At 40.9% G+C, this 26,095-nt stretch overlaps 1 protein-coding gene across 3 annotated transcripts in view; it reads right to left on the bottom strand.

Annotated features, from left to right (window-relative positions):
* LOC105483034 (DEAD-box helicase 42) overlaps window positions 1-26,095 on the bottom strand; it is a 48,557-nt gene that overhangs the window by 9,886 nt on the left and 12,576 nt on the right. For 2 of the 3 annotated variants that reach the window (XM_071083420.1, XM_011743565.2), the window contains exons 2-11: window positions 24,414-24,650; window positions 19,342-19,492; window positions 13,235-13,296; window positions 11,696-11,732; window positions 10,708-10,857; window positions 6,128-6,232; window positions 4,605-4,724; window positions 3,031-3,207; window positions 1,395-1,523; window positions 691-790 (exon numbers count right to left, since the gene is read on the bottom strand). In XM_071083420.1, the coding sequence (XP_070939521.1) occupies window positions 691-790; window positions 1,395-1,523; window positions 3,031-3,207; window positions 4,605-4,724; window positions 6,128-6,232; window positions 10,708-10,857; window positions 11,696-11,732; window positions 13,235-13,296; window positions 19,342-19,492; window positions 24,414-24,634 (1,252 nt within the window). In that variant the 5' untranslated portion in view covers window positions 24,635-24,650. Of the gene's footprint in view, window positions 1-690; window positions 791-1,394; window positions 1,524-3,030; window positions 3,208-4,604; window positions 4,725-6,127; window positions 6,233-10,707; window positions 10,858-11,695; window positions 11,733-13,234; window positions 13,297-19,341; window positions 19,493-24,413; window positions 24,651-26,095 lie in introns of those variants that run through there. The other variant, XM_071083421.1, reaches the window with a different exon arrangement.

Here is a 26,095-nt window from a genome sequence, read left to right as displayed (position 1 = left end):
AGCAGGTGGATCACCGGATCACTTAAGGTCAGGAGTTTGCAACCTGGTCAACGCAGCTCTCTACTAAAAATACCGAAAACAAACAAACAAAAAAAAAACTAGCCAGGTGTGGAGTAGGTGCCTATAATCCCAGCTACTCAGGAGGCTGAGGCAGGAGAATCGCTTGAAACTGGAAGGAGGAGGTTGTAGTGAGATCGCACCACTGCACTCCAGCCTGGGCAACAAGAGTGAAACTCTGTCTCAAAAAAAAAACGAAGCTCCTAGACATATCGTTCAGTATAAAAGTGAAAAATTTTCCCTCCATCCAACTGGGCTAGGTCTAGCAGTGTTCCAATCAGTAAAGACAGCTATGAGGATAGGAAAGCAAAGGGCCTCGAATCATCTGACATTCACCTACCCAAGTACACAGACCTTAACCTCTATGATCAAAGGCATATGAATAAAAATAAAGACAGAGAAAATATTCCCCTTATATACAAAGGCACTTTGAAATTTCCTCAACCCAATAAAACCTAACATACTTTTCCAGAGAAAACTCGTAAAAATGTTCATCTTAGCTATATTTCTAGTCTAACCCCATCCAGGAGTATTTTTAGCTTCTCTCATGCTGAAAAACTATTCTAGAAAGACATGGGAAAAAAACTAATATCATGAGGATGGGGAAAGAAGAAACTGGTATTCAAGGCATACCAAATCCCATGTCAAACATTCGATCTGCTTCATCAAACACAAGGTAAGAGACTCTTTGAAGATTGGTAGCTTTCTTTTTCACATGATCAATCAGTCGACCCTATGAGATCCACAAAATGAACAGTAAGTATAAAGGCATTCACAGGGACTTTCTAAGCAGTTGCACTCCTGGCAAAAAAGTGCTAATTCTCTAGTCTCAGACTGTAATAGATAATGGTCCAACAGCCACGTACCTTATGCACTACTTAGCTCAAAAGAACGGAAATTTTGAAAACTCAGTTGGCTTCTTCATTTACACTGTGATTTAAATTCTGTGGGAAAGTGGCCAGAAGCATGTTTTGAGGCATTCTAAAGTAACCTGATTTAAAGCATAATGACAGGCTTCAATGTTTACACTCTTCTAGGCTGTTCTGACCATATGTATCTTTCTGATTCTTGATGAACTTGGCAATCATTTTGTAGGAGAAAACAAGAAAAACTATTTGACACAGAGGGGAATTTGTAGCTACTAGCCTATATGTCACAGAGACTCTTACTGGACTGCTAATTTAGCCACCAATCAAAATTAAAACCACAGGCTGCCATTCATCAATATATTTTCAACCCTGCTTTTACCACATTTTAGGGGAAATTCTCTGCAAAACTAATCATGTTTTCCACACCGAGGAAGGCTGAGAAGCCATTTAAACACAAAGCATACTTACTGGGGTACACACAACAATCTCTGCCCCCTCCTGAAGGGCCTTGGCCTGCTCCCACATACTCCCTCCTCCATATACGGCCACTGATCGAAGATTATATGCTTTTCCAAACCGCTTACATTCTGCATGGATCTACAAAGTTGTGAATGATATATTAACAAACTGTGACACTAACAAATACCTCTGTCACAACTCAAACGAAGTTCTGAAAAACAGAATGTGATGTCATAAAAAATCAAAACCTAGAACAATTTTATTCATAAAGGTATAAATGAAAAGAATATCATTAAGGCACCTCAAAAGATTATATAAAATCTTCCTTTATTCATTTTACCCCCTTCTCTTTCTGATCCTGTCACTGCTTTTCTACCAAGACAAAATGAATTCATCCTACAAAAAAACTGTCAGCTTATAATACAAACAATTCCCATATCACAATAGATTTTTCCTCTTAAAAACAATAGTTGTGGCTGAGCGCAGTGGCTCACACCTATAATCCCAGCACTGTGGGAGGCCGAGGCAGGCAGATCTCTTGAGGTCAGGAGTTTGAGACCAGCCTGGTCAACATGGTGAAACCCCGGTCTCTACTAAAAATATAAAAAATTAGCCAGATGTGGTGGCGTGTGCCCGTGATCCCGACCTCTCGGATGAGGCAGGAGAATTGCTTGAACCTGGGAGATGGAGGTTGCAGTGAGCTGAGTTCACGCCACTGCATTCCAGCCTGGGCAAAAGAATGAGACTGTCTCAAAAAAGCAAATAAATAAAAATAAATAAAAACAGTTTTTAGGGGAAAGTATGTATTTGGTTATATAGGAAATATTTAACACATAATACTTTCCAAAATTTCCTGGTAGCACAACACTGTGAATATACTTAATGCCACCAAACTGTACATTACAAATGTACAGTTAAGACGCCGGGCGCGGTGGCTCACGCCTGTAATCCCAGCACTTTGGGAGGCCGAGGCGGGTGGATCAGGAGGTCAGGAGATTAAGACTATTCTGGCTAACATGGTTATACCCCATCTCTACTAATAGCCGGGCATGGTGGTGGGTACCTGTAGTCCCAGCTACTCGGGAGGCTGAGACAGGAGAATGGCGTGAACCCGGGAAGCGGAGCTTGCAGTGAGCCGAGATCACGTCACTGTACTCCAGCCTGGGCGACAGAGCGAGACTCCGTCTCAAAAAAATAAAAATAAATAAATAAATAAATAAATGGTTGGCCGGATGCAGTGGCTCATGCCTGTAATCCCAGCACTTTGGGAGGCCGAGGTGGGTGGATCACGAGGTCAGGAGATCGGGACTGTTCTGGCTAACAACACGGTTAAACCCCGTCTCTACTAAAAAATAGAAAAAATTAGCTGGGCGTTGTGGTGGGCACTTGTAGTCCTATCTACCTGGGAGACTGAGGCAGGAGAATGGCGAGAACCCAGGAGGCGGAGCTTGCAGTGAGCGGAGATCACGCCACTGCACTCCAACCTGGGTAACAGAGCAAGACTCTGTCTCAAAGAGATAGTCAATTTTGTGTGTATCTTACTGCAATTAAAAAAAAAAGGTTTCCTGGTCGTTCTACCTCACTTGACTGGCTGGTCCCTTGCTAGTCCACATATGGAAGGAGGCATTCTATAGAAAGCACATACCTGCTGGCAAAGCTCCCTGGTAGGACACACAATCACTGCAATTGGTCCATCACCTGGTTCCAACTCCTTCTGGTCCATTATATGAATCAACATGGGCCATATGAAGGCTGCAGTTTTCCCACTACCTGTTTTGGCAATACCAATCATGTCTCTACCACTCAATGCCACAGGCACACCCTGGAGAAAAAGTAAAATATAACCACTCTAAAATTTCAATTCTAAAGGTGTACTGAAGCAAATCCTGGGGAAGGATAAATGACTACTAATGACATTTTTATATGCAATGGAACAAAACATATCCGGTGCTATGCATACTGGTTGTGAAATAGAAATATCAATATCCAACATTCTCATTAACTTCTTAATTTATAGGAAATGACATCATTCTCATTATGTGGATATCAGCCACCACTTACAGAACTGAAACAACTCCATTTTGTTTAAAATACAGAAATGAAAAATCAAGGCTGGGCAGTGGCTCACGTCTATAATCCCAGCACTTCGGGAGGCCGAGGTGGGCAGGCTGCTTGAGCTCAGGAGCTCGAGACCAGCCTGGGCAACATGGTGAAACCCCATCTCTACTAAAATACAAAAAATTAGCCAGGTGTGGTGGCATACGCCTGTAATCTCACCTACTCGGGAGGCTGAAACAGGAAAATTGCTTGAACCTGGGAGGCAGAGGTTGCAGTGAGCCAAGATCGCACCACTGCACTCCAGCCTGGACAACAGAGTGAGACTCCGTCTTCAAAAAAAAAAAAAAAAAAAAAAAAAAAACCAGAAAGATCGCAATTTATAATGAAGGGTTGCTAAAATTTTTAAAAATTTTCTCCCCTTGAGGAGGTACAGACTATCTCATTCATATACAGAAAATGAGAATTTTCTTCATAAGAATAAATAAGTCCCATATATAAATGGGAAAAAGAAGCTAAAACTTTCAGTAATGAATGAGAATTTTCAAGTGATGGACAAGGGAATTCTAGTCATTGACAGCACTAAACTTGTCCATATACAAACCTTTACGGTTACGTTTAGGCCTAATAAATTATTTTCTTCATATCATATTTTCTTTTTTTTTTTTTTTTTTTTTTTTTTGAGACGGAGTCTCGCTCTGCCGCCCAGGCTGGAGTGCAGTGGCCGGATCTCAGCTCACTGCAAGCTCCGCCTCCCGGGTTCACGCCATTCTCCTGCCTCAGCCTCCCGAGTAGTTGGGACTACAGGCGCCCGCCACCGCGCCTGGCTAGTTTTTGTATTTTTTTTTTAGTAGAGACAGGGTTTCACCGTGTTAGCCAGGATGGTCTCGATCTCCTGACCTCGTGATCCGCCCGTCTCGGCCTCCCAAAGTGCTGGGATTACAGGCTTGAGCCACCGTGCCCAGCCCATATTTTCAAGATATGTATCAGATACAAAAGAATATTTGCCAGCCATTTAGTGACTTCTTAAGAGTAATAAATACCTCTATCCTTATCAATAAGGTTCTACACTAAACACTGTTTTACTACTGTGATTTGTTTTTAAACTAATATAGTCACAAAAGATTACCCTACTTTATTTTTCTTTCATTATGTTTTACGTACCTGACACTGTATTGGAGTGGGCTGTGTGTATTCAGATTTCCGAATCTGGTGCATAAGTTGTTCGTCAAACCCAAAATGAGCAAAGCTACTTCCTGGTCTAGGAGGTGCAGCACCAGAGACCTAGAGATAGAGACAACTCCCCAGAATGACTTGTACTTCAACATTAACAGCATTTGAAGTTCAACAATACTTACCTGGATCTAGCATTTTAGCTGGAGTATGAAGTGAAAATACAAGTCTGTAAGCCAAAATCATACAATGAAAAGGCAAAACCTCAAATGGTAACAAATATAAACCCCATATTAAAAACTCCATGACAAATATTCCCAAGATAATTGTCATACAATTTTAAATGATTAACTAAAAATTTATTAAATCAAAATTAATTTTCTCATAACAAACAAAATGGAAAAAAAACTGTTCAATGAATTGGGAAGTCATTACTGTTCTTTCTTTTGCCATTTTGCATAAGCATTAACCAGAGGGTAGAAAAAAATTAACGTATCTTACTTTTGAAATGAAAATTCCAAGTTGGCTCCAAATAAGACAACTCTACATATGCTGGCTACAAAGACATAATCTACTGCCTCCATTTTCAGTTGTGCCTGATGAATTAACGTCTCCCTTAGTGACTGATGGTCTAGCCACTGTCAAGCCCTGTTCAAACTGTACCCAGGTGAAGAATGGGGCTTATAATCTCCATTGTGTCCCCCAAAGTGGTAACCTTTCAACGCTCCTCTGGTGATGCTGACATTTCCAGTCAGGATTTCACTTAAAAATTTTTAAGTGAAAAAAATGTTAAAGGTTTTACTTAAAAGTTTTCTTGGGTCATTGGGGAGGTGAGTACCTCTTGGAAAACAGACAAGTGTACACACACCAAATACACACCCCTCCTGGAAAACAGGAGTTTAAACATCGTGTAGCAACTGATAAGGTGCACACAGGCAAGAAAGTTGTCTATATTAAGAGTAGATAGCATAGCATATTCTTTCTCTGTGTTTCATTTACCATCTATCAGCACCTTAAACCAATGTAGCCAATGTGCAGCTCAAAACTTTTGGTAGGCAGTTTAAACCATTCTGAAATCAGTGCATGTGTATTTTAAAAGGTATTAATTTATTCTAATTTTTAAAATAAAGCATACTATATGTAATTTGACAGACAAGTTTATATTAATTTCAAAATATTCTAAGATATCACATGTTAACATCTATTAATTTTGTTTCCTCTTCCTTTAGATGGGGACTCCCACCCTTCATCACTAGCCCATCCAGCACAGAACATACAAAATTCACTGAAATATGAAAGAAGAAAATGATCTTATCCTAAAACAGCATCTAGAAGACTAAAACAATCAAATTAAGAGACGTGAACAGAAGGGACATAATAATTATTCTGGCAAAGACAGTTCAGAGATCACTAGAAAAGAAATTCAAGGTTATTAGTTTAGATAACCAATAATAATACTAAATCTGGACTAATTAACATTGATATAAGAATACTGAGCTTAATGATTGTCTTACCCGAAGATTGAGCTTATGTCGGAGATCTATTAACTGCTGTGGAGTGAGGTTGGTTATCTCTTCATGCTCATTGTAAAAGTTTTTTTCAAATGGTGGATAGTCAATCTGCAGGTCCAATTATTCAAAGTTAGTCTAGAATTCAAGAGTCAATTCTGTAAGTTTGACTTTAATGCAAAATAATCTTTTCCAAATAATACACAAGTAAAGCCATTCCAGCTAGAGAAAGCAAAAAAATTAATTTATTCTCAACTTAGAACCTAAAAAGTACAGATAATTTGTTTTCTGTTCCTATTTTCAATATAAACACCAACCTACTTCTTTTTTTGGTTGACACACAGTCTCACTCTGTCACCCAGCCAGTAGTGCAGTGGTGCAATCCTGGCTCACTGCAGCCTCCGCCTCCCAGGTTCAAACAATTCTCATGCCACCTCAGCCTCCCAAGTAGCTGGGATTACAGGCATGAGCCACTGTGCCTGGCCTAACACCAACCTACTTCCTAAAGAGACTCTTAAGGAAACCTCGAATTTGAACAAGCTTGAAGGAGACTAAGGAATCTCTATAATGCCAAAGACCTCAGAGGACAGAGAAGATATTTCACCATATAACATTTAAATATGTTTTGAATTAAGCTGTTTAACCTAGCTCTAAGCATTTAAAAACATTCCTAATATTTCTTTTGGAGATAGTTCTGCTTTTAGAGGGAGTTCTATTCTGTTTAAAAACGTGGAGTTGTTTGTAACTTTTAAAAAATGTATGGCCAAGCATTTCCAATTCCAGAGAGAGTAGTAGTCACTTGTATTATTCTTTTCATAGCTTACTGTACTAGGTATACAAAACATAAGCACACCACCACCTATCAATTTGGCTAAATTATTTTTTATAAAAAAAATTTTTTTTTCAGTGACAGGGTCTTGCTATGTTGCCCAGGCTAGACTCCTGGGCTCCAGTGATTCTCCTGCCTCAGCCTCTCCAGTAGCTGGGACTCCAAGCATGCGCCACCATGCCTGGCTCTTAAACTTCTTTTTTAAGAAAAATATAAGCACTCTATAGGCAGTTAAAAAAAAAATCATAATTCTGGATACATAAAAAAAATGGGCAAGAAGAGTGACACTGTCTTGTATTTTCACAAATCTCTTTATTAATGTCTAACTTAAATAGCTCATACAATATTCAAATTGTTGCAATAGCTTGGTTTTATTTAAGCCTATAAGAAAATCTGGCCTCCAGGCCAGGAGCAGTGGCTCATACCCATTATCCCAGCACTTTGGGAGACTGAGGCAGATGGGTCACTTGAGGTCAGGAGTTTGAGACCAGCCTGGCCAACATGGTGAAAGCCCATCTCTACCAAAAATACAAAAATTAGCCGGGCATAGTGGCACACGCCTGTAGTCCCAGCTACTCGGGAGGCTGAGGCAGGAGAATTCCTTGAACCTGGGAGGAGGAGGAAGTTGCAGTGAGCCAAGGTCGCGTCACCGCACTCCAGCCTGGGTGACAGAGCAGGACTCCATCTCAAAGAAAGAAAAGAAAAAATACGTAGTTGAAAAAGGGAGGAGAGTATTTTAGTAGCCTTTTCAGATACTTTTTTTTTTTTTTTTTTTGAGATGGAGTCTCCTCTGTCGCTCAGGCTGGAGTGCACTGGCACGACCTCAGCTCACTGCAACCTCCTCCTCCAAGATTTCAGTGATTCCCCTGCCTCAGCCTCCCGAGTAGCTGGGATTACTGATGCCTGCCACCAATCCCAAAGACGGGGTTTCACCATGTTGGCCAGGCTGGTCTCGAACTCCTGCCCTCAAGTGATCTGCCCACCTTGGCCTCCCAAAGTGCTGGAATTATTATAGGCATGAGCCACTGCATCCAGCCCTTTTCAGATACTTTTTATTTTACACTAAAACTTGACAAGTGGTCATTTCCTAAAAGTTATTTTCATTGTGTAATCAGAAACCATATTACTGAAGTTTTTACACTCTGTAACATTATAATCCATTTGTCTATCATGTATTTTGAGTTGAGCTTTCATTCATGCTTGACTTTGTAATGTCATATGTAGATCATTTGGAAAATATTGGTTCGCCGAGGTTACATACAGATCATCCAAATGTTAACACATTTCATTATATTAAAAATCAGTTATTAATATCACCATCAATTTTGTCACAACTTTAAGTACTGAAAAGCTATCAAGCCTACTGTGGTAGATACAAGTTTTCCAAATTCTAAGTTTTGCTTGAAAGCTTGACTTTTTTTTTTTTTGAGATGGAGTTTTGCTTTTATTGCCCAGGATGGAGTGCAATGGCATGATCTCAGCTCACTGCAACCTCTGCCTCCTGGATTCAAGTGACTCTCCTGCCTCAGCCTCCCGAGTAGCTGGGATTACAGGCATGTGCCACCATACCCAGCTACTTTTGTATTTTTAGTAGAGACAGGGTTTCTCCATGGTGGTCAGGCTGATCTTGAACTGCTGAACTCAGATGATCCACCCGCCTCGGCCTCCCAAGTGCTGGGATTACAGGCGTGAGCCACCGCACCCAGCCTGAATTTTGTTATTAAAAAACAAAATTTAGATGGAGTTTCACCAAGTTGCCCAGCTTCTCTCAAATTCCTGAGCTCAAGCGATCTACCCACCTCAGCCTCCCAAAGTATTGAAATTTAGGCGTAAGCTTCTGGCTGAAAGCGTGAATGTCTATCATTGGTAATAAACACTTTCAATTTGTTTTCCTTGAAGTGTCATTGATTTTGTCCAGTGAAAGTGGTGTTCTATGAAAAAAAGTGGCTAGTTCACCTTACAACTCAAACACATTAAGTGCTTTTCCTTGAAATGGCTATCATATTTTGGTACACAACAGAAATGCTTTATGCGTACTTCCCATTTTATCACACAGAATAAAAAGACATGTAGATCTAGGATCATGATTTTAATAATTTTTACTGTTTCATAAGGGCATTCTTGAGTGAAACTGGTCTTTTTTTTTTTTTTTTTAACTGCAATGGTCTGAGAACGGAGAACATGCCTACTAGAACAGTTTGGTGCCACTGGCTTGATTCATGCTAAGGCATCAGCAGTTTTACTTATCACTGCTTTTACACCAACAATGCAAATGTTGATGCAGTAACAAAGGAAAATAATCTTGGTATAATGAAAAGTGTTTGGACTCTGTAGGCTCCCTGAAAGGGGTTCTTGGTCCACACTGAGAACCACTGCTCTAGATCTAGAATCATTAGTATATGTGAGATCTCGGCTGATATTTAACCTGGATGAAACACTGATATTTTTTCAAGTGGGTATACTGATGTCCTCATTCCTTAAGGATCCTGTAATTACTGGTTCCACTTTGAAGAAATAGCCTCTCATCTGCCCCAGATCTGGGACCAACAGTAAAAATTTATAGCAATTAAAAAAACAAATGTGGCCGGGCACAGTGGCTCACATCTGTAATCCCAGCACTTGGGAGGCCAAGGTGGGTGGATCACTTGAGGTCAGGAGTTTGAGACCAGCCTGGTCAACACGGTAAAACCCCATCACTACTAAAAATTAACCCGGGAAGTGGAGACTGCCGTGAGCCAAGACTGAGCCACTGCACTCCAGCCTGGGTAACACAGCGAGACTCCGTCTGGAAAAAAAATAAACAAAAAAATAAATGCATGCCAGGTGCAGCGGGATGCACCTATAGTCCCAGCTACTCAGGAGGCTGAAGTGAAAGGATTGCTTGAGTTCAGGAGTTTGGGGCCAGTCTGGGCAATATAGCAACAATAACAACAACAACAACAACAAAGAGTAAACACAGGCCCCAAGCATTCCCAGTTTGAAAGAAAGATGCCACGGCCAGGTGTGGTGGCTCACGCCTATAATCCCAGCACTTTGGGAGGCCGAGGCAGGGGAATCACCTGAGGTCAGGATTTCAAGACCAGCCTGGCCAACATGGTGAAACCCCGTCTCTACCAAAAATATTTTTAAAAAATTAGCCAGGCATGGTAGTGGGCACCTGTAATCCCAATTACTCGGGAGGCTGAGGCAGGCAGAATTGCTTGAACCCAGGAGGCAGCATTGCAGTGAGCTGAGATCGTGCCACTGCACTCCAGCCTGGGTGACAGGGAAGGGAACGGAATGGAACAGAATGGAGGGAGGGAGGGAGGGAAGAAGGGAAGAAGGGAAGGAAGGAAGGAAGGAAGGAAGGAAAGAAGGCAGGAAGGAAGTTAGGAGGAAAGGGAAGAGAAGGGAGGAAGGAAAGAAAGGAAAGAAACGAAGGAAAGGAAGGAAAGGGGAGAAAGAAAGAAAAAAAGAAGGAGAAAGAAAAAGAGAGAAAGAGAGAGAGAGAAAGATGGTAAGTATTGGTTCTGGAAAACAAGTATAATTACTTGAAAAAAAATGTTTTAATTCTAAAGTCAAATGTAAGTGATTTGGCTATACTTTTGAACAAGATAGGCTATAAAGCCTCATGGAATTTGTGGCTCAACCAGTAGAGATGACAAGATGCATACGCTCATGATGTAAGAGTATTCCAGTATTGGGAAAATCTAAATGTTAAAGCTGAAGTAAAGTATCAGCTTGAAACAAGAGTAAAATTCAGCAAGAAATACCATACCTCTGAATGATCAATGGGGGGAAGAGGATCAATTATTTTTTTGGTAGGTGCAATTGGATTTCCGTCACTATCATATTCTAGATTGTCTTCCTCTTCCTCCTGAACCATACCAGCAGTTGGGTTTTCTGCCATGTATCGAAAATAAGCTTCCTGCAGGAAAGCACAAGAACATAATCACACCCAAGTACAATTGAGAATGTTTCTGCTCCTGTAATTAGCGCACACAGTGTACCAGATGACTGCACAGTTAAAATACCTACCAAGTAAGGCAAGGCCCTTACTAGCAATGATTCCTTTAATAATAGCAATATTTAGAAGAACAACCAAAAGAAATGAATTAAACAGTTAGTACTACTAAATGTTGCAACTTGTTTAATACAAGACTTATAAATCTGTCTGTTTCACAGCCTTCCTGGAGTGGGGTGTCTATCAACCCTGCCCAGAGCCATAGAACACATGCTGTGGCTTTAACAATCCAAGTTTGGAAGTTAACACTAATTAGAAAGGTCACAAACCTGGAAAGGGCTACCACTCACTCTGATTCTCATCACTCCGCAACTGAACAATGGGGAAAAAAAGACTAATGGACAGTCATTAACGTTCCAGCTTGAAATACAAGAACCACAAACAGGACTCTAAGAGGTAGAGGTTAGATGTTACCAGAGGCCATCCATAGGTCCCACACTACACTACTACTTGATTTATCAGAATAAACATTAATTTTGGATTTAAAAAGAAGCAAGCTGAATAAAGCTCGTATCTGCTTTGGATGTCATAGTTGATCAAAAATTCCATCTTCAATATGGGGGAAAGCCATGTGAATCTATGTATTACCAATTGGTCACACAGGTACAAGAGGAGCAAATCAAATGACATTCCTTGCTGAATGTCAGGAATGGCCATTTTGAGTGAAGGCAAGCTCTAGCTTGTCCTCAGTATAGACTTTGTGGATAAAAATAAAAGATAGAAATACTGCATAGGAACTCACTTGGTCATCTTCCTCTTCAATGTCATCTCGAATACCCCTGGAAAAACAAGCGGAGAAACAAACTTCCCTGCAAATGTTCCACATACCCAGCTCCATTCTTACAGCAGATTAGTGTTGAATTCCACACAGCACAGGAACTCTCAACACTAACAATAACAAAGCAGCAATGAGCACACTGTAAACTATCCACCCATTATATATATATGTGCAGCTTTCACTCTATAATCTGCAGTTTGCATTTCTTTTAAATGGGATGATACGATACCCCTAGAAACAGCAGTTACCAACAAGAATATCAGACGTAAAAACCTTCTGAAGACAGATAGCAAATGGTCCTAGTTTTGTGAATCCATACAACAAACAATGCGGTTGTGAAAAGCATTTCAGACTAAAAAGAAAAAAAATATATTGGATTTGGCATATACTAGAAAGAAGGTCCCAACCTTCTTATTGTCCCCAAAATTTCTAGCTCTAGGGTAAATGGTTTTCAGACAAAAGCAGTTACCTTAGGGATGGGGACAAAGAGAAAACTACATTAACTCCTTTATGGGTTTGGGAATAAAACTCTTATTAAACAGCTCACACGGAGAAGGGGATCATCACCACTTACTGTATCTCTCAGGAGCTATAGAGAAAATACGGTTGCTCCGTTCCCACAACCATCTATTTCTAATCAGACTTTCTACCTAACCTAGAGCACTTGCTATTCCTAAGGCAACCAGCAAGCAACACCACCAGTGTAGGGCAGGTGGAAGGGGATACAACATGCAGTGAATACCAAAACCACAGCTAAATTTCCATACGGAACAGAAACCCTGGTAAGGGACTGAAGCACGGACGGCCAAGCACAGGGAGAAAAAAGTCCAACCATGCCTGGCAGAAAAAGCCTTAGGAGTTTATTCATCAAGGCAAAGAGTAGACTTCTCTTTCCCAGAAAATAAAGTACTTCAAGTTCTGACTACGGCTGCTACAGCACAACGTCACTCCCTAAATAAAATTAGGTATTATTACAGCCCTCCTTATACACAGGTTTTTATACTGTGTAATATTATTTTTCCATCTGTGCTGGTTGAAAAAAATCCCCATGAGTGGACTCATGCAGTCAGTCAAACCTGTGTTGTTCAAAGGTTCAACTGTACATAGTTTTCATGATACAGTTGCCATTACTTCTCATAATCAACTATATAGGCATTAACCTATTTTATATTAATTATGAGACAAACTCAGAACAATGAGCCCAAATTTTAGTAATTATGCTCCCCTAAACGCTACTATAATTCATCCTTGTGTTTACTAAACAACTATTTATAGTCAAAGACCAAATACTATTCTACCAAACTGAATGCTTTTCAATTATTCCAAATGCAAAGACTGTTACCATCTCTATTCTTAAAAAAGTATTCAAGATACAGGAATAACTTCAAGTAAAGTACACAAGTGTACTTCAGTATTTTTTGTCTATAAACTTTGGGGGAATAGGCTTTGCAATACTTTAGCGGTTTCCATGTAACCTTTGTGAAGGAGAAGAAAACAACTTACTTTACGTTTTTTCTTTCTTTGTCCTTTTCTTCAAGCCTCTTCATGTCTCTAGCTGCCTGATCCTAATAAAACAAAAGGCTGTATAGAATGACATCAACTAAAAACACTGAAAGAAACAATTTTTAGATCGGAACAAGTGCCATAATAACTTTAGCTATGTGTTTGACAAGTGCATTTTGATGCCATCAAATTGCATTTTGACAGTTATTTTTCAAAGAGAAATAACTAAATGCTCTATAAACTTGGCTGTATATGGACTGCACAATTTTTATCTGTAATAATGTGCCACACATGGAAAAATGAACAAAAATGCTTGCTTCACAAATACATAACCTTTAGTTGCTTTAAGCTAATGATAAAATTACGGATGTAAAGTGCTTTCAATTCAGGCAGATAAACCTTCCTCAAAGTGCAGCTTAAGACCACAAACATCTGACTCTGGAAAGGTGGCTCTCAATCTGGGACAATTTTGCCCCTCAGCAACATCTGGCAATGTCTGGAGACATTTTTAATTTTGGGGGTGGTACAGCTGATGGTACTGGTTTGTAGAGGCCAAGGATGGCTACTAAACAACAATACACAGGACAGCTCCACAACAAATAATTATCCAGCGCCAAATGACAATAGTCTCAAGGCTGAAAATTTTGCTCTACACCTACTAAATCAGAATCCCTGGGGCTGGAGTGAGTGAGTTACATGTGGGTAGTTTTTACATTTTTCATAGGCAATTCTTTTTTTTTTTTGAGACAGAGTTTCGCTCTCGTTGCCCAGGCTGAAGTGCAATGGCACCATCTTGGCTCACAGCAACCTCCTCCTCCCAGGTTCAAGCAATTCTCCTGCCTCAGCCTCCTGAGTAGCTGGGATTACAGGCATGCACCACCACGCCTGGCTAATTTCGTATCTTTGGTAGAGATGGGGGTTTCTCCCTGTTGGTCAGGATGGTCTCGAACTCCTGACCTCAGGTGATCCACCTGCTTTGCCTCCCAAAGTGCTGGGATTACAGGCGTGAGCCACCGTGTCCGGCCTAGGCAATTTTTATATACCGCAAATTGATGATCACTGATCAAAATTAATCGTTTGTATTATACATTTGAAAATCACGGTCAGAAGAATTAAATGATTTTTCTCACATTCTACACAACTTTTCCTCACTATAAAAGCACCATGACTTTTTCTGGCAATCTCAGATTTTTTTAAATGCCACTATACATACTGTGGAATGATCAGGTGTTCTATCAAACCAAATGTTCCTGATGAAGATAAATTGTTTTAAAGAGAAGCACTGCATACAAACAACCTACTTTTCAGAGGACTGAACCAGCTATAAGATATATTTAAGACTATAAACTGAAGATGACATAAGCAATGCAACATAAGAAACAGGTCACCAACAGTGGAAGAACATATTGTTTAAGCCTACATAAATCCTTTTTCAGAACACTGGCTAAAAATAAATTTTCATCTAGTTCAAGCACTAGAAAAGTTAATACTTTCTATAAAATTTGACATCTGGGCTGGGTGCAGTGGCTCACGCCCGTAATCCCACCAACTTGGGAGGCCAAGGCAGGCAGATCACCTGAGGTCGGGAGTTCAAGAGCAGCCTGACCAACATGGAGAAACCCCGTCTCTACCAAAAATACTAAATTAGCCGGGTATGGTGGTACATGCCTGTAACCCCAGCTACTCAGGAAGCTGAAGCAGGAGAATCGCTTGAACCCAGGAGGCGGAAGGTGTGGTGAGCTGAGATTGTGCCATTGCACTCTAGCCTGGGCAACAAGGGCGAAACTCTATCCCCCAAAAAACCAAAAACAAACAAACAAAAAAAAACGCCAAGCAAAATAATTTAGCCCATTCTTGGATACTCTCACTCAGAAAGGGCCATGCCAGTTTGTACTACCATAAATCTACATTTAAAACTGGAAAATCAAGAGCTAATTTTTTTTTTAATTCATCACTAGGGATCCCTCAAGAAATAATCAGCCCAGATTCTCTGGGAAACGTAGCCCATTAGGAAATCTTCGTATCTCAGAAGATGAAGAAGAAAACAACACATACAACACATCTCAAAGATGACAATTCATTTACTGCCTTTACTCCTAGGGTAAATCACTTAACAGTTTTTTGTTGGTTTTTTTTTGAGATTGAGTCTCACTCTGTCGCCCAAGCTGGAGTGCAGTGGCGTGATCTCGGCTCACTGCAACCTCCGCCTCCTGGGTTCAAGCAATCCTCCTGTCTCGCCCTCCCGAGTAGCTGGGACTACAGGCGCATGCCACCACACCCGGCTAATTTTTTTTATTTTTAGTAGAGATGGGGTTTCACCTTGTTAGCCAGGATGGTCTCGATCTACTGACCTCAATTCACTTAACATATTAACTAAATACCTACTATGCTGCAAGACACATATACGCCCTGAACAGTCTGGGTGTTTGGTAAGTATCCTATATAGTTTGGTAAGTGGCAGAAATATACAACACTGTAAGAACTCAGATATAGAATGATACTGCATAACAAATACGGTGTTTGGAGATGAACTTTGGCTCTGCCACCTATTAGGTGTATATTCTTCAGTAAGTAACTTAAGTTGTTGTAAATCAGATGGGAAATTCAAAGACCAAACTGGAAATAAGTAGCCATATGCTTCTACAGAAATGTACTCTAATTTTTCTTATATTACTCTGAGTCTTTTGTTTTCTGATATCTGATAGAGAACTAAGTTCGGAAACATAATTCTCCACCCTAACAAAAATTACAATACAGAGGCTGGGCACAGACCCACACCTACAATTCCAGCACTTTGAGAGGCCAAGGTTGAAGGATTGCCTGAGGCTTGGAGTTTGAGACCAGCCCAGGAAAAAACATTTTCTAAAAATTAGCCGAGTGTGGTGGCATGCACCTGTAGTTCCAGCTACTTAGGAGGCTGAAACGGGAGGATTGCTTGAGTCTAGGAATTTGAGGTTACGGTGAACTGTGATGGTGCCACTGCACTCTGGCTTGGGCAAGAGATGCTGTCTCAAAAGAAAAGAAAAATTACAGTGCAAGAGAAATGACAAATGGTTCTATAAACAGTGGCCTCAACGTTAAGAAGAAAACAGGGATTGATGTAACTATGGTGAGCAAGGAAAAGCATGACTTGTCTAATGTAGGCAGCCATTTGCTCAGCAATAGCCTCTTTCTGCCACACAAAAACACAGGCTTAGTATACTGCCAGATCGTCCATTGTTCAACAGCCTGAACTATTAGACAAAATCCCGATACTAAAAATGTTGGCTCACATTTTAAAAAAGCAATGTCTAGGCCAAACAAAAACACAATAATCTTGGATTCTTTCTTTCCCTGCTTCCTTGGAGGAGAGGTGTATTCTGGCTGAGACAAGTAACTAAGGAATCTGAAAGGATTTTATTTCATAACCAATTAAGTGACAATTTTTCTTTTCTTTTCTTTTTTTTTTTTTGAGATGGAGTCTCACTCTGTTGCCAGGCTGGAGTGCAATGGCGCCATCTCAGCTCACTATAACCTCTGCCTCCCAGGTTCAAGTGATTCTCCTGCCTCAGCCTCCCGAGTAGCAGGGATTACAGGTGTGCACCACCATGCCTAGCTAATTTTTTTGGTATTTTTAGTAGAGATGGGGTTTCACCATGTTGGCCAGGCTGGTCTCAAAATCCTGATCCACTCACCTTGGCTTCCCAAAGTGCTGGGATTACAAACGTGAGCCACCATGCCTGGCCAATTTTTTTTTCTTTCCTTTTTTTACAGACAGGGTCTCACTATGCTGCCCAACCTCAAGCGATTTTCCCACCTTGGCCCCGCAAAATGCCGAGGGTTACAGGTGTGAGCTATGGCACATAGTCTAAAGTGATAGTTTTTGGTTTCATTTTGTTCTTGAGAAAGGGTCTCACCTTGTCATCCAGGCTGAGTAGTGGCAAGATCATGGCTCACTACAACCTCAGCCTCCCAAACAGCTGGGACTACAGCAGCATGCCACCAAACCTGGCTGAATTTTATTTTTTGTAGAGACAGGCACTTGCTATGCTGCCTAGGCTGGTTTTGAACTCCTGAACTCAAGGGACTCCCGAAATGCTGGGGTTATAGGTATGAGCCACCATGTCCAGTCATCTAAAGTGACAGTTTTTAAGTAAGGAGAATACTATGAAAAGAAACATATTTTGGTCTAATTAACCTGCAGCTGTTACTACCTAATAAGACAGCAGAAAGACTAAAGCAGGGAGAAAATTTACAAGGATGTAAAGTAGGATGGCTACAGTGGCAACAGAAAGGAAAGAACAGATGCAAGAGCTATTATAAAGATTGACAGATTTTGGCAAATGAGAAGAGGAAAGGCAGCATGATGTATGTGAAAGAGCTAGACCTTCAGGACTACTAAGCAAGAGAAATTAGATTTGAGTTCCAGGTCTGCCACATTAAGTACCAATATGATTTGGGGCAAATGATTTGAATTAACTTAGGGCTCGGTTTTATTATCAGTTAAAAATTTTTATTTATATATACATTTTTCTGCCTATTTCCCACGATTATTTTGAGGATTAAATTAAATAATAAGCATTCCTGATAATCTGCTAAAAAAATGAAGAGGCAGTGGTGAAGGAAGAAATTAAAGCCAGTTTTAAGCTAAGGTGACTATGTGACCATTAATGTCATTCATAGAAATAAGAGAATGACTTGTTGAGGAGGAAAAGATGATGAATAGAGTTTAAGGTACCAGTGGGACACATGTAAAAAAGTCCAATACAATTCTGGAAAAGCAGCACCAAAATCAAAGCGAAAGATGGGACTCAAAACGTAAATTATGCACAGAAAAGTTTTAAAAGTAAATGAGGTCACCAAGGAATATATAAAGAACGAAGACAGTAATCTTATATACAGTAATCAATATAGAGAGCTGTAAAGTGACCTCTGTATGTGAAAAATTGGAGGAGGATGACAAGAAGGATCACAAATAACAGTCAGATGGATATTTAATGATTTGTTTTTTTGGGTGCAACAATAACATGGTGGCTGCAATTTTTAAGAGTGTTCTCAGAGAAATACTGATGGATAAAATTATATGTCTGAGATTTTTAAATAATCCAAAACAGAATTGGATTTGGCACAGTGGCTTATGCCTATGGTCCAAGCTCTTTGGGAGGCTGAGGCTAGAGGATCACTTGAGGTTAGAAGTTCAAAACCAATCTGGGTAACAAAGCAAGACCTTACCTCTATAAAAACTTTAAAAATTAGCTGGGTATGTTGGTGCACACCTGTAAACTCAGCAATTCAGGAGGCTGAGGCAGGAGGACCATTTGAGGTCAGGAGTGTGAGGCTGCAGTAAGCCATGATCATACGACTACACTCTAGCCAGCCCACATCAGAGCAAGACTTTGTCTCAAAAAAGAAAAAAGAAAAAAGAAAGAAAAGAAAAGAAAAGAATCGGTGGTGGGAGAGATTAGATAACACAAAAGCGTCCAAAAGTTGTTAACTAATAAAGTTCGTTGAAGGTACATGAAGGTTCATTTTATTATTCTATCTTTGTATGTGTTTAAATTTTTCCACAATAAAAAGTAAATAATAATAAAACAAAAACAAACCAAAAGAAAAAAGTCAGAAAGATGAAAAAGGAAAGTAACACAAAAATCACAAAAGCCTAGTGAGAAGGGTTTCAAGGAGGTGGTCATGAGGTTAAATTTCTACAGCGAGGTCATGGATGTTGATAAATAACATTTAAAACTACAGAATACAGAATTTACAATTTTGGCAAGTTCCTTAAGTTTAATTACCTTACATAAATATGTACTTAACAAATGCTAGATTGAATGAGATGTTAATTCCATTCAAAAATATGCTAAGATTATTAAAATAAAACACATACACACATATACGTCTAGAGCTACCATGTTCATGGGTTAAGTTCAAATTTCTAGCCACCAACCATCGCAAAAGTACAGGGCAAGTGGAAGTAGATATATGCAACTATCGACTACTGGAGCAAAATTCTCAAAAACTACAACAAAAAAAAAGACCAGAAAACAAATTTTGAGTAAGATTTGAAGTACTAAGTTAGCTTGATCTATTTCTAACTGCTAAATATTTTAATGAAACATGCTGATACTTGCCTCCACTTCAGCCATGAATGCCTCCAAGGGATCATCATCACTGTCAGAATCTACTGGCTTGGAATGGAATTGCTGGCGAGTTGGTGAGTTTTCAGCAGGAATGTAAGGTAAATCAACATTGCTAGAGTCTTCTTCCTCATCTTCAAAATAGCTGAGAATCAGAATGCAAACTGGTAAAGTGAATGTTTACTTTGGGGTCAGTAAATCTTTCATTTAACAAAATTTTTATTATAGTATATCTTACTATTAGGAGATTTAATGTAGATCAAATTAAAGACCTCCAAGGCTTTGGCTAATGACCTAATTAAGTACTACTTAATACATACAAAATTTCAATATTACAAAAAAGTAATCACAAGAGATTCTCCATTTCAATAGTATATGGTCAAATCATACTCCTAGTTCTGTTAAAACAGAAGAGTTTTCAGTACAAACTTACTGATCATTGTTAGATAAATATAACAAATATTAAAGAGCTGTGCTATGGGAAAAAAGAAAACTTTTTTTTTTTTTTTTTGAGATGGAGTTTTGCTTGTCACCCATGCTGGAGTGCAATGGCATAATCTCGGCTCCCTGCACCCTCCACCTTTTGGGTTCAAGTGATTCTCCTACCTAGCCCTCCCTAGTAGCTGGGATCACAGGCACCTGCCACCATGCCTGGCTAATTTTTGTATTTTTACTAGAGACAGGGGTTTCACCATGTTGGCCAGGCTGGTCTTGAACCCCTTACATGATCTGCCCGCCTCAGCCTCCAAAGTGCTGAGATTACAGGCGAGAGCCACCGCGCACAGCCAAAAGGAAACTTAATGAAACATTAGAAATTCAGTTTATTCTTTATAACCCTTAATAAAAACTTGAGATATTCTTTTAAAGACCAAAAACCTCAGAAATTCTGGGCTATTTTCTGGGGACCAACAGAAAACTTCCAGAATTGAAAACAAATGCTCAGGCCAGGTGTGGTGGCTCACCCCTCTAATCCCAGCACTTTGGGAGGCCAAGACAGGTGGATTACTTGACGTCAAGAGTTTGAGACCAACCTGGCCAACATGGTGAAACCCTGTGTCTACTAAAAATAAAAAATTAGCCAGGCATGGTGGCACATGCCTGTAATCCCAGCTACTTGGGAGGCTGAGGCAGGAGAATTGCTTGAACCCAGGAGGTGGGGGTTGTAGTGAGCTGAGATTGTGCCATGGCACTCCAGCCTGGGCGACAGAGCAAGACTCTGTCTCAAAAAACAAGGAAAAAAAAGAAAATACATGCTCAATCCAAAATAATTTACGATACTACTTAAGTATTCAGAAAGGACATTTTTAAAGGCTGCATAAGGTATCACTTTCTCTTTAACAAACATTCCAGAAAAGGATGCCAATACAGCTCTTTATAAACTAAACCATTGTTTAGACTCTATCTCAAAATCAAATAGTAATATAACCAAATATTAGTTTAAATAAATAACTGCAGTTTAAAAAGTTAAAGCATTTCAAGTCTTCCTAGGAATTATTTTAAAAACTTAAACTGTTATGCTACACACACACACACACACATACACACTAATGTAATACTGTGACTATATGTAACAATAATATAGACTAATATACTTTTTTGTTTTTGAGACAGCCTCGCCCTATCACCCAGGCTGCATTTGCAGCAGTGTGATCTCTGCACTCACTGCAACCTCCGCCATTCAGGTTCAAGCAATTCTCCTGCCTCAGCCTCCCAAGTAGCTGGCATTACAGGTGCACGCCACCACACCCAGTTAATTTTTGTGGTCTTTGTGTTTTTGAGATGGAGTCTTGCTCTGTCGCCCAGGCTGGAGTGCACTGGCATGATCTCAACTCACACTGCAGCCTCTGACTCCTGACTTCCAGTGATTCTCCTGCCTCGGCCTCCCAAGTAGCTGGGATTATATGCACCGCCACCACGCCCAGCTAATTTTTGTATTTTTAGTAGAGATGGGGTTTCGCCATGTTGGCCAGGCTGGTCTCAAATTCCTGACCTCAGGCAATCTGCCCGCCTCGGCCTTCCAAAGTGCTGGGATTACAGGCGTGAGCTACCGTGCCTGGACCAATTTTTGTATTTTTAGTAGAGACGGGGTTTCACTATGTTGCCCAGGCTGGTCTCAAACTTCTGACCTCAAGTGATAGACCCACCTCGGCCTCCCAAAGTGCCGGGATTACAGACGTGAGCCACTGTGCCTCGTCTAAAATATATAGTATATATGTTTATGCAAACTCCTTTATATAGTAACTGTTATGTACACTAATGTAGCAATAGCATATTCACACTATATACTATACAACTTAATATATATGCGTCAATATATAGCATACACATATACACATATTACTCATGCATATTCATTCATATAGGTTTTTGGTTGGTTGTTTTCTTAGAGACAGTCTCACACTGTCATACAGGCTGATGTGCAGTGATGCAAACACAGCTATCTGCAGCCTCAGACTCCTAGGCTCAAGTGGTCTTTCCACCTCAGTCCCCTGTATATAGTGTGTTCTATTTAACTAATGAAAAAGTAGTCTGAACTGGTTAACTGCTGTTGTTTAGAGTAATTTCTGACTTTGCTAAAAGTTAAACACTACTTGTCCATTTGACTCCTAAATAACATGTCAGCTTTCTAAAATACTGCTGTGTACTTTCAAAATATTTTGACCAGATGCAGTGGCTCACACCTGTAATCCCAGCACTTTGGGAGGCCGAGGTGGGCAGACCACCTGAGGTCGAGAGTTTGAAACCAGCCTGGCCAACACAGAGAATCCCCGTCTCTACTAAAAATACAAAATTAGCCAGGCATGGTAGCGCATGTCTGCAATTCCAGCTACTAAGGAGGCTGAGGCAGAAGAATCGCTTGAACCCAGGAGGCAGAGGTTGCGGTGAGCTGAGATCACGCCATTGCACTCCAGCCTGGGCAACAAGACTGAAACTCTATCTCAAAAAAAAAAAAAAAAAAAAATTAAACTCCAGTCTTTTAGAAGCTTTTTTTTCCAATTAAAATCTGCTGGGTGCAGTGGCTCGTGCCTATAATCCCAGCACTTTGGGAGGCCAAGGTGGGAGGATCACTTGAGCCCAGGAGTTTCAGACCAGACTGGGCAATAAAGCAAGACCCTGTCTCTACAAAAGAATAAAAAATTGGCCAGGTGTGGTGGCTCAGGCCTTTAATTCCAGCACTCTGGGAGGCTGAGGTGGGTGGATCACCTGAGGTCAGGAGTTCGAGACCAGCCTGGCCAACCTGGTGAAACCCTGCTTACACTAAAAATACAAAAATCAGCTGGGTGTGGTGGCAGGCAGCTGTAATCCCAGCTACATGGGAGGCTGAGGCAGGAGAATCACTTGAACCTGGGAGGTGGAGGTTGCAGTGAGCCGAGATCGCGCCGCTGCACTCCAGCCTGGGTGACACAACAAGACTCCATCTCAAAAAAGGAAAAAAAAAAAGAAAAAAAAAAAAGAATAAAAAATTAGCAGGGTGTGGTGGCATGTGCCTATGGTCTCAGCGACTCAGGAGGCTGAGGTAGGAGAATTGCTTAACTGCTTTAGCCTGGGAGGTCGAGACTACAGTGAGCCTTGATCACACCACTCCACTCCAGCCTGGGTGACAGAGACCCTATCTCAAAAAAACAAACAAACCAACCAAAAAAACCCTCAAGCAGTGAAGCAGTGTCAGAATCAGCTTGGAAATAATAGCAACAAGAGATTTCTTCAGATTCAGCAAAGAGAGATATTTTGTATAGAAATTAGAACTCAACCCCTCAAATCCCAGCCTTTTCTAACCACATTATTATATCAGCAAGTTAAAAATGGTAATTGGTAAAAAGCATTTACCAATTATGAGAACTATGGGAAAAACGTGAGTAGATTTTTCTACCACTATCAGATGTTTCAACATAATAGTTTTAAAGACTTAGATATAGCCCGGGCCCGGTGGTTCATGCCTGTAATCCCGGCAGTTTGGGAGGCTGAGGTGGGTGGATCACGAGGTCAGGAGATCGAGACCTTTGTGGCTAACACAGTGATGAAGCAAACTTGTATTTCCATCAATTCTGACAACTGCCTATGTTTACTAAACAATTTATATGGTGTCAGTAAAAGACTGCAGTAAAGAACACTAGACCAGGCACAGTAGCTCATGCGGCGCAGTAGCTCATGCGTGTAATCCCAGCACTTTGGGAGGCCAAGGCAGGTGGTTCACCGGAGGTCAGGAGTTAGAGACCAGTCTGGCCAACATGCTGAAACCCCGTCTCTACTAATAATACAAAACTTAGCCTGGCATGGTAGTGCATACCTGTAATCCCACCTACTCAGGAGGCTGAGGCTGGAGAATCACTTGAACTCGGGAGGTGGAGGTTACAGTGAGCCGAGATTGCACCATTACACTCCAGCCTAGGTGACAAGAACAAAACTCTGCCTCCAAAAAAAAAACAAGAGAGAGACCACCAAAAACCACATGAATTATATAAAACTCTCCAGCCATATTTATGTTTCAATGCCTTTTTTTTTTTTGGAAACGGAGTCTTGTTCTGTCACCTAGGTTGGAGTCCCATGGCGCCATCTTGGCTCAATGCAACCTGTGCCTCCCGGGTTCAAGCGATTCTCCTGCCTCAGCCTCCTCCTGAGTAGATGGGATTACAGGCGTGCACCACCATGCCTGGCTAATGTTTTGTATTTTTAGCAGAGACAGGGTTTTACCATATTGGCCAGGCTGTTCTCGAACTCCTGACGTCAGATGATCCACCCATCTCGTCCTCCCAGAGTGCTGGGATTACAGGTGTGAGCCACCATGGCTAGCCTGTTTCAACGGCTTCTAATACCACATTGAGCAACAGCCCAGTAGGACGTAACACCGAATGAGTAAAGGTATAAGTAACCCCACAGGTATTACATTCCTTACAAATGAGTAAACCCAGTAATTTAACTTATTAGGAACCATGGAATTCAGCAAGACACATAACTTAAGAAGTCATTATTATTTGAGAAACAAAGTTTCTTTGCCTCAATTTCTGCTGATAGAATGAACATCTCAAAGCCCAAACTTTGCTACACTACCAGGAATTACCACTTACGCATTTTCTTCATCAAAGTTGGCCCGCTTAGATCCAATTTTGTAGAAAGAAGGAAGCTGTGGTGGAGCTGACTTTCCAAATCCAGAAGAAGAGCTGGTTGCCCCAAAGGCACTGTGGGACTGCTGTGGGAGTTTGGGTTCCTCCTTTTTCCCAGCACTGATGGCGAAACCTCCAAAGCCAAATCCTCGCTTAGTGCCAGGACCACCTTTATTCCAGTTCATGGTGCCAATGACTGACCTGTTAGGAATAAGATACACAAATATAAATTTAACTTTAAAAAGTGTATAGCCCCAAGGGCCAGGCGCAGTGGGTCACGCCTGTAATCCCAGCACTTTGGGAGGCCAAGGCAGGCAGATCATGAGGTCAGGAGTTGGAGACCAGCCTGGACAATATGGTGAAACCCCTTCTCTACTAAAAATACAAAAAATGGCCAGGCGTGGTGGCACACGCCTGTGGTCCCAGCTACTTGGGAGGCAGAGGCAGAAGAATCACTTGAATCCGAGAAGTGGAGGTTGCAGTGAGTTGAGATCGCTCCACTGCACTGCAGCACAGGCGACAGAGCGAGACTCTGTCTCAAAAAAAAAAAGAAAAGAAAAGGAAAAAAAAAAAAGTGCATAGCCTCACTGAGTTGTATGTCTCTTCCAACCTCCACCTAAAATTTTATTTTAAACTTTAGCTTCTCAATTAAAACTGTAACATCGGCCGGGTGCGGTGGCTCACGCCTGTAATCCCAGCACTTTGGGAGGCCGAGGCGGGCGGATCACGAGGTCAGGAGATCGAGACCATGGTGAAACCCCGTCTCTACTAAAAATAGAAAAAATTAGCCGGGCGCAGGGGCGGGCGCCTGTAGTCCCAGCTACTCGGGAGGCTGAGGCAGGAGAATGGCGTGAACCCGGGAGGTGGAGCTTGCAGTGACCCGAGATTGTGCCACTGCACTCCAGCCTGGGCGACAGAGCGAGACTCCGTCTCAAAAAAAAAAAAAAAAAAAAAAAAAAAAAAAAAAAAAACTATAACATCATAGTCAGGAGAGTGGCCCAGGCCAGTAATGCCAACTACCTGGGAGGCTTAGGCAGGAGGACTACTTGAACCCAGGAGTTCCAGATTACACTGAGCTATGATCACGCCACTGCACTCAAGCCTGGGTGACAGAAAGAGACTGTCTCTTTTTACACTAAGAAAGGAAAGAAAAGAAAAGAAAAGAAAACAAAACAAAAAAAAAGAAAAGAAAATCCCATCCATCTCATTAAGAGATTCATTTCCAGCCCAGCTATTCAGGAAGCTGAGGCAGGGAAACTGCCTGAGCCCAGGAGTTCAAGGTTACAGTGTGCTATGATCCTGCCTGTGAATAGCCACTGTATTCCAGCCTGGGCAACATAGTGAAATCCTCTCTCTTAAAAAAACAAAAACAAAAACCAAAACCACAAACGTTGACATTGTATTTCAGATACACACCATGCTAGCCTCAACAAATGATTATATTTTCTAAAACACTGAAGGAATTGTTTTAATTTTATTGGGGACTCAATGTAAACCGGAATGCAGTATTTAATATCATCCCCTCTAAAAGGATTTTCCTGCTAATTAACATCTTATTAAGCTGACAAAAATACTCATAAAAAAATATTTTGGGGAATCTGATATGTGCTAGGTCATTGGAGATATAAAAAGACTGAATATCTTCA

Source organism: Macaca nemestrina, chromosome 17, assembly GCF_043159975.1.
Source record: "Macaca nemestrina isolate mMacNem1 chromosome 17, mMacNem.hap1, whole genome shotgun sequence".
Classification (NCBI taxonomy): Eukaryota; Metazoa; Chordata; class Mammalia; order Primates; family Cercopithecidae; genus Macaca; species Macaca nemestrina.
Note: the sequence above shows the minus strand (reverse complement) of the source record. Positions and strands in the feature narration are given on the sequence as shown.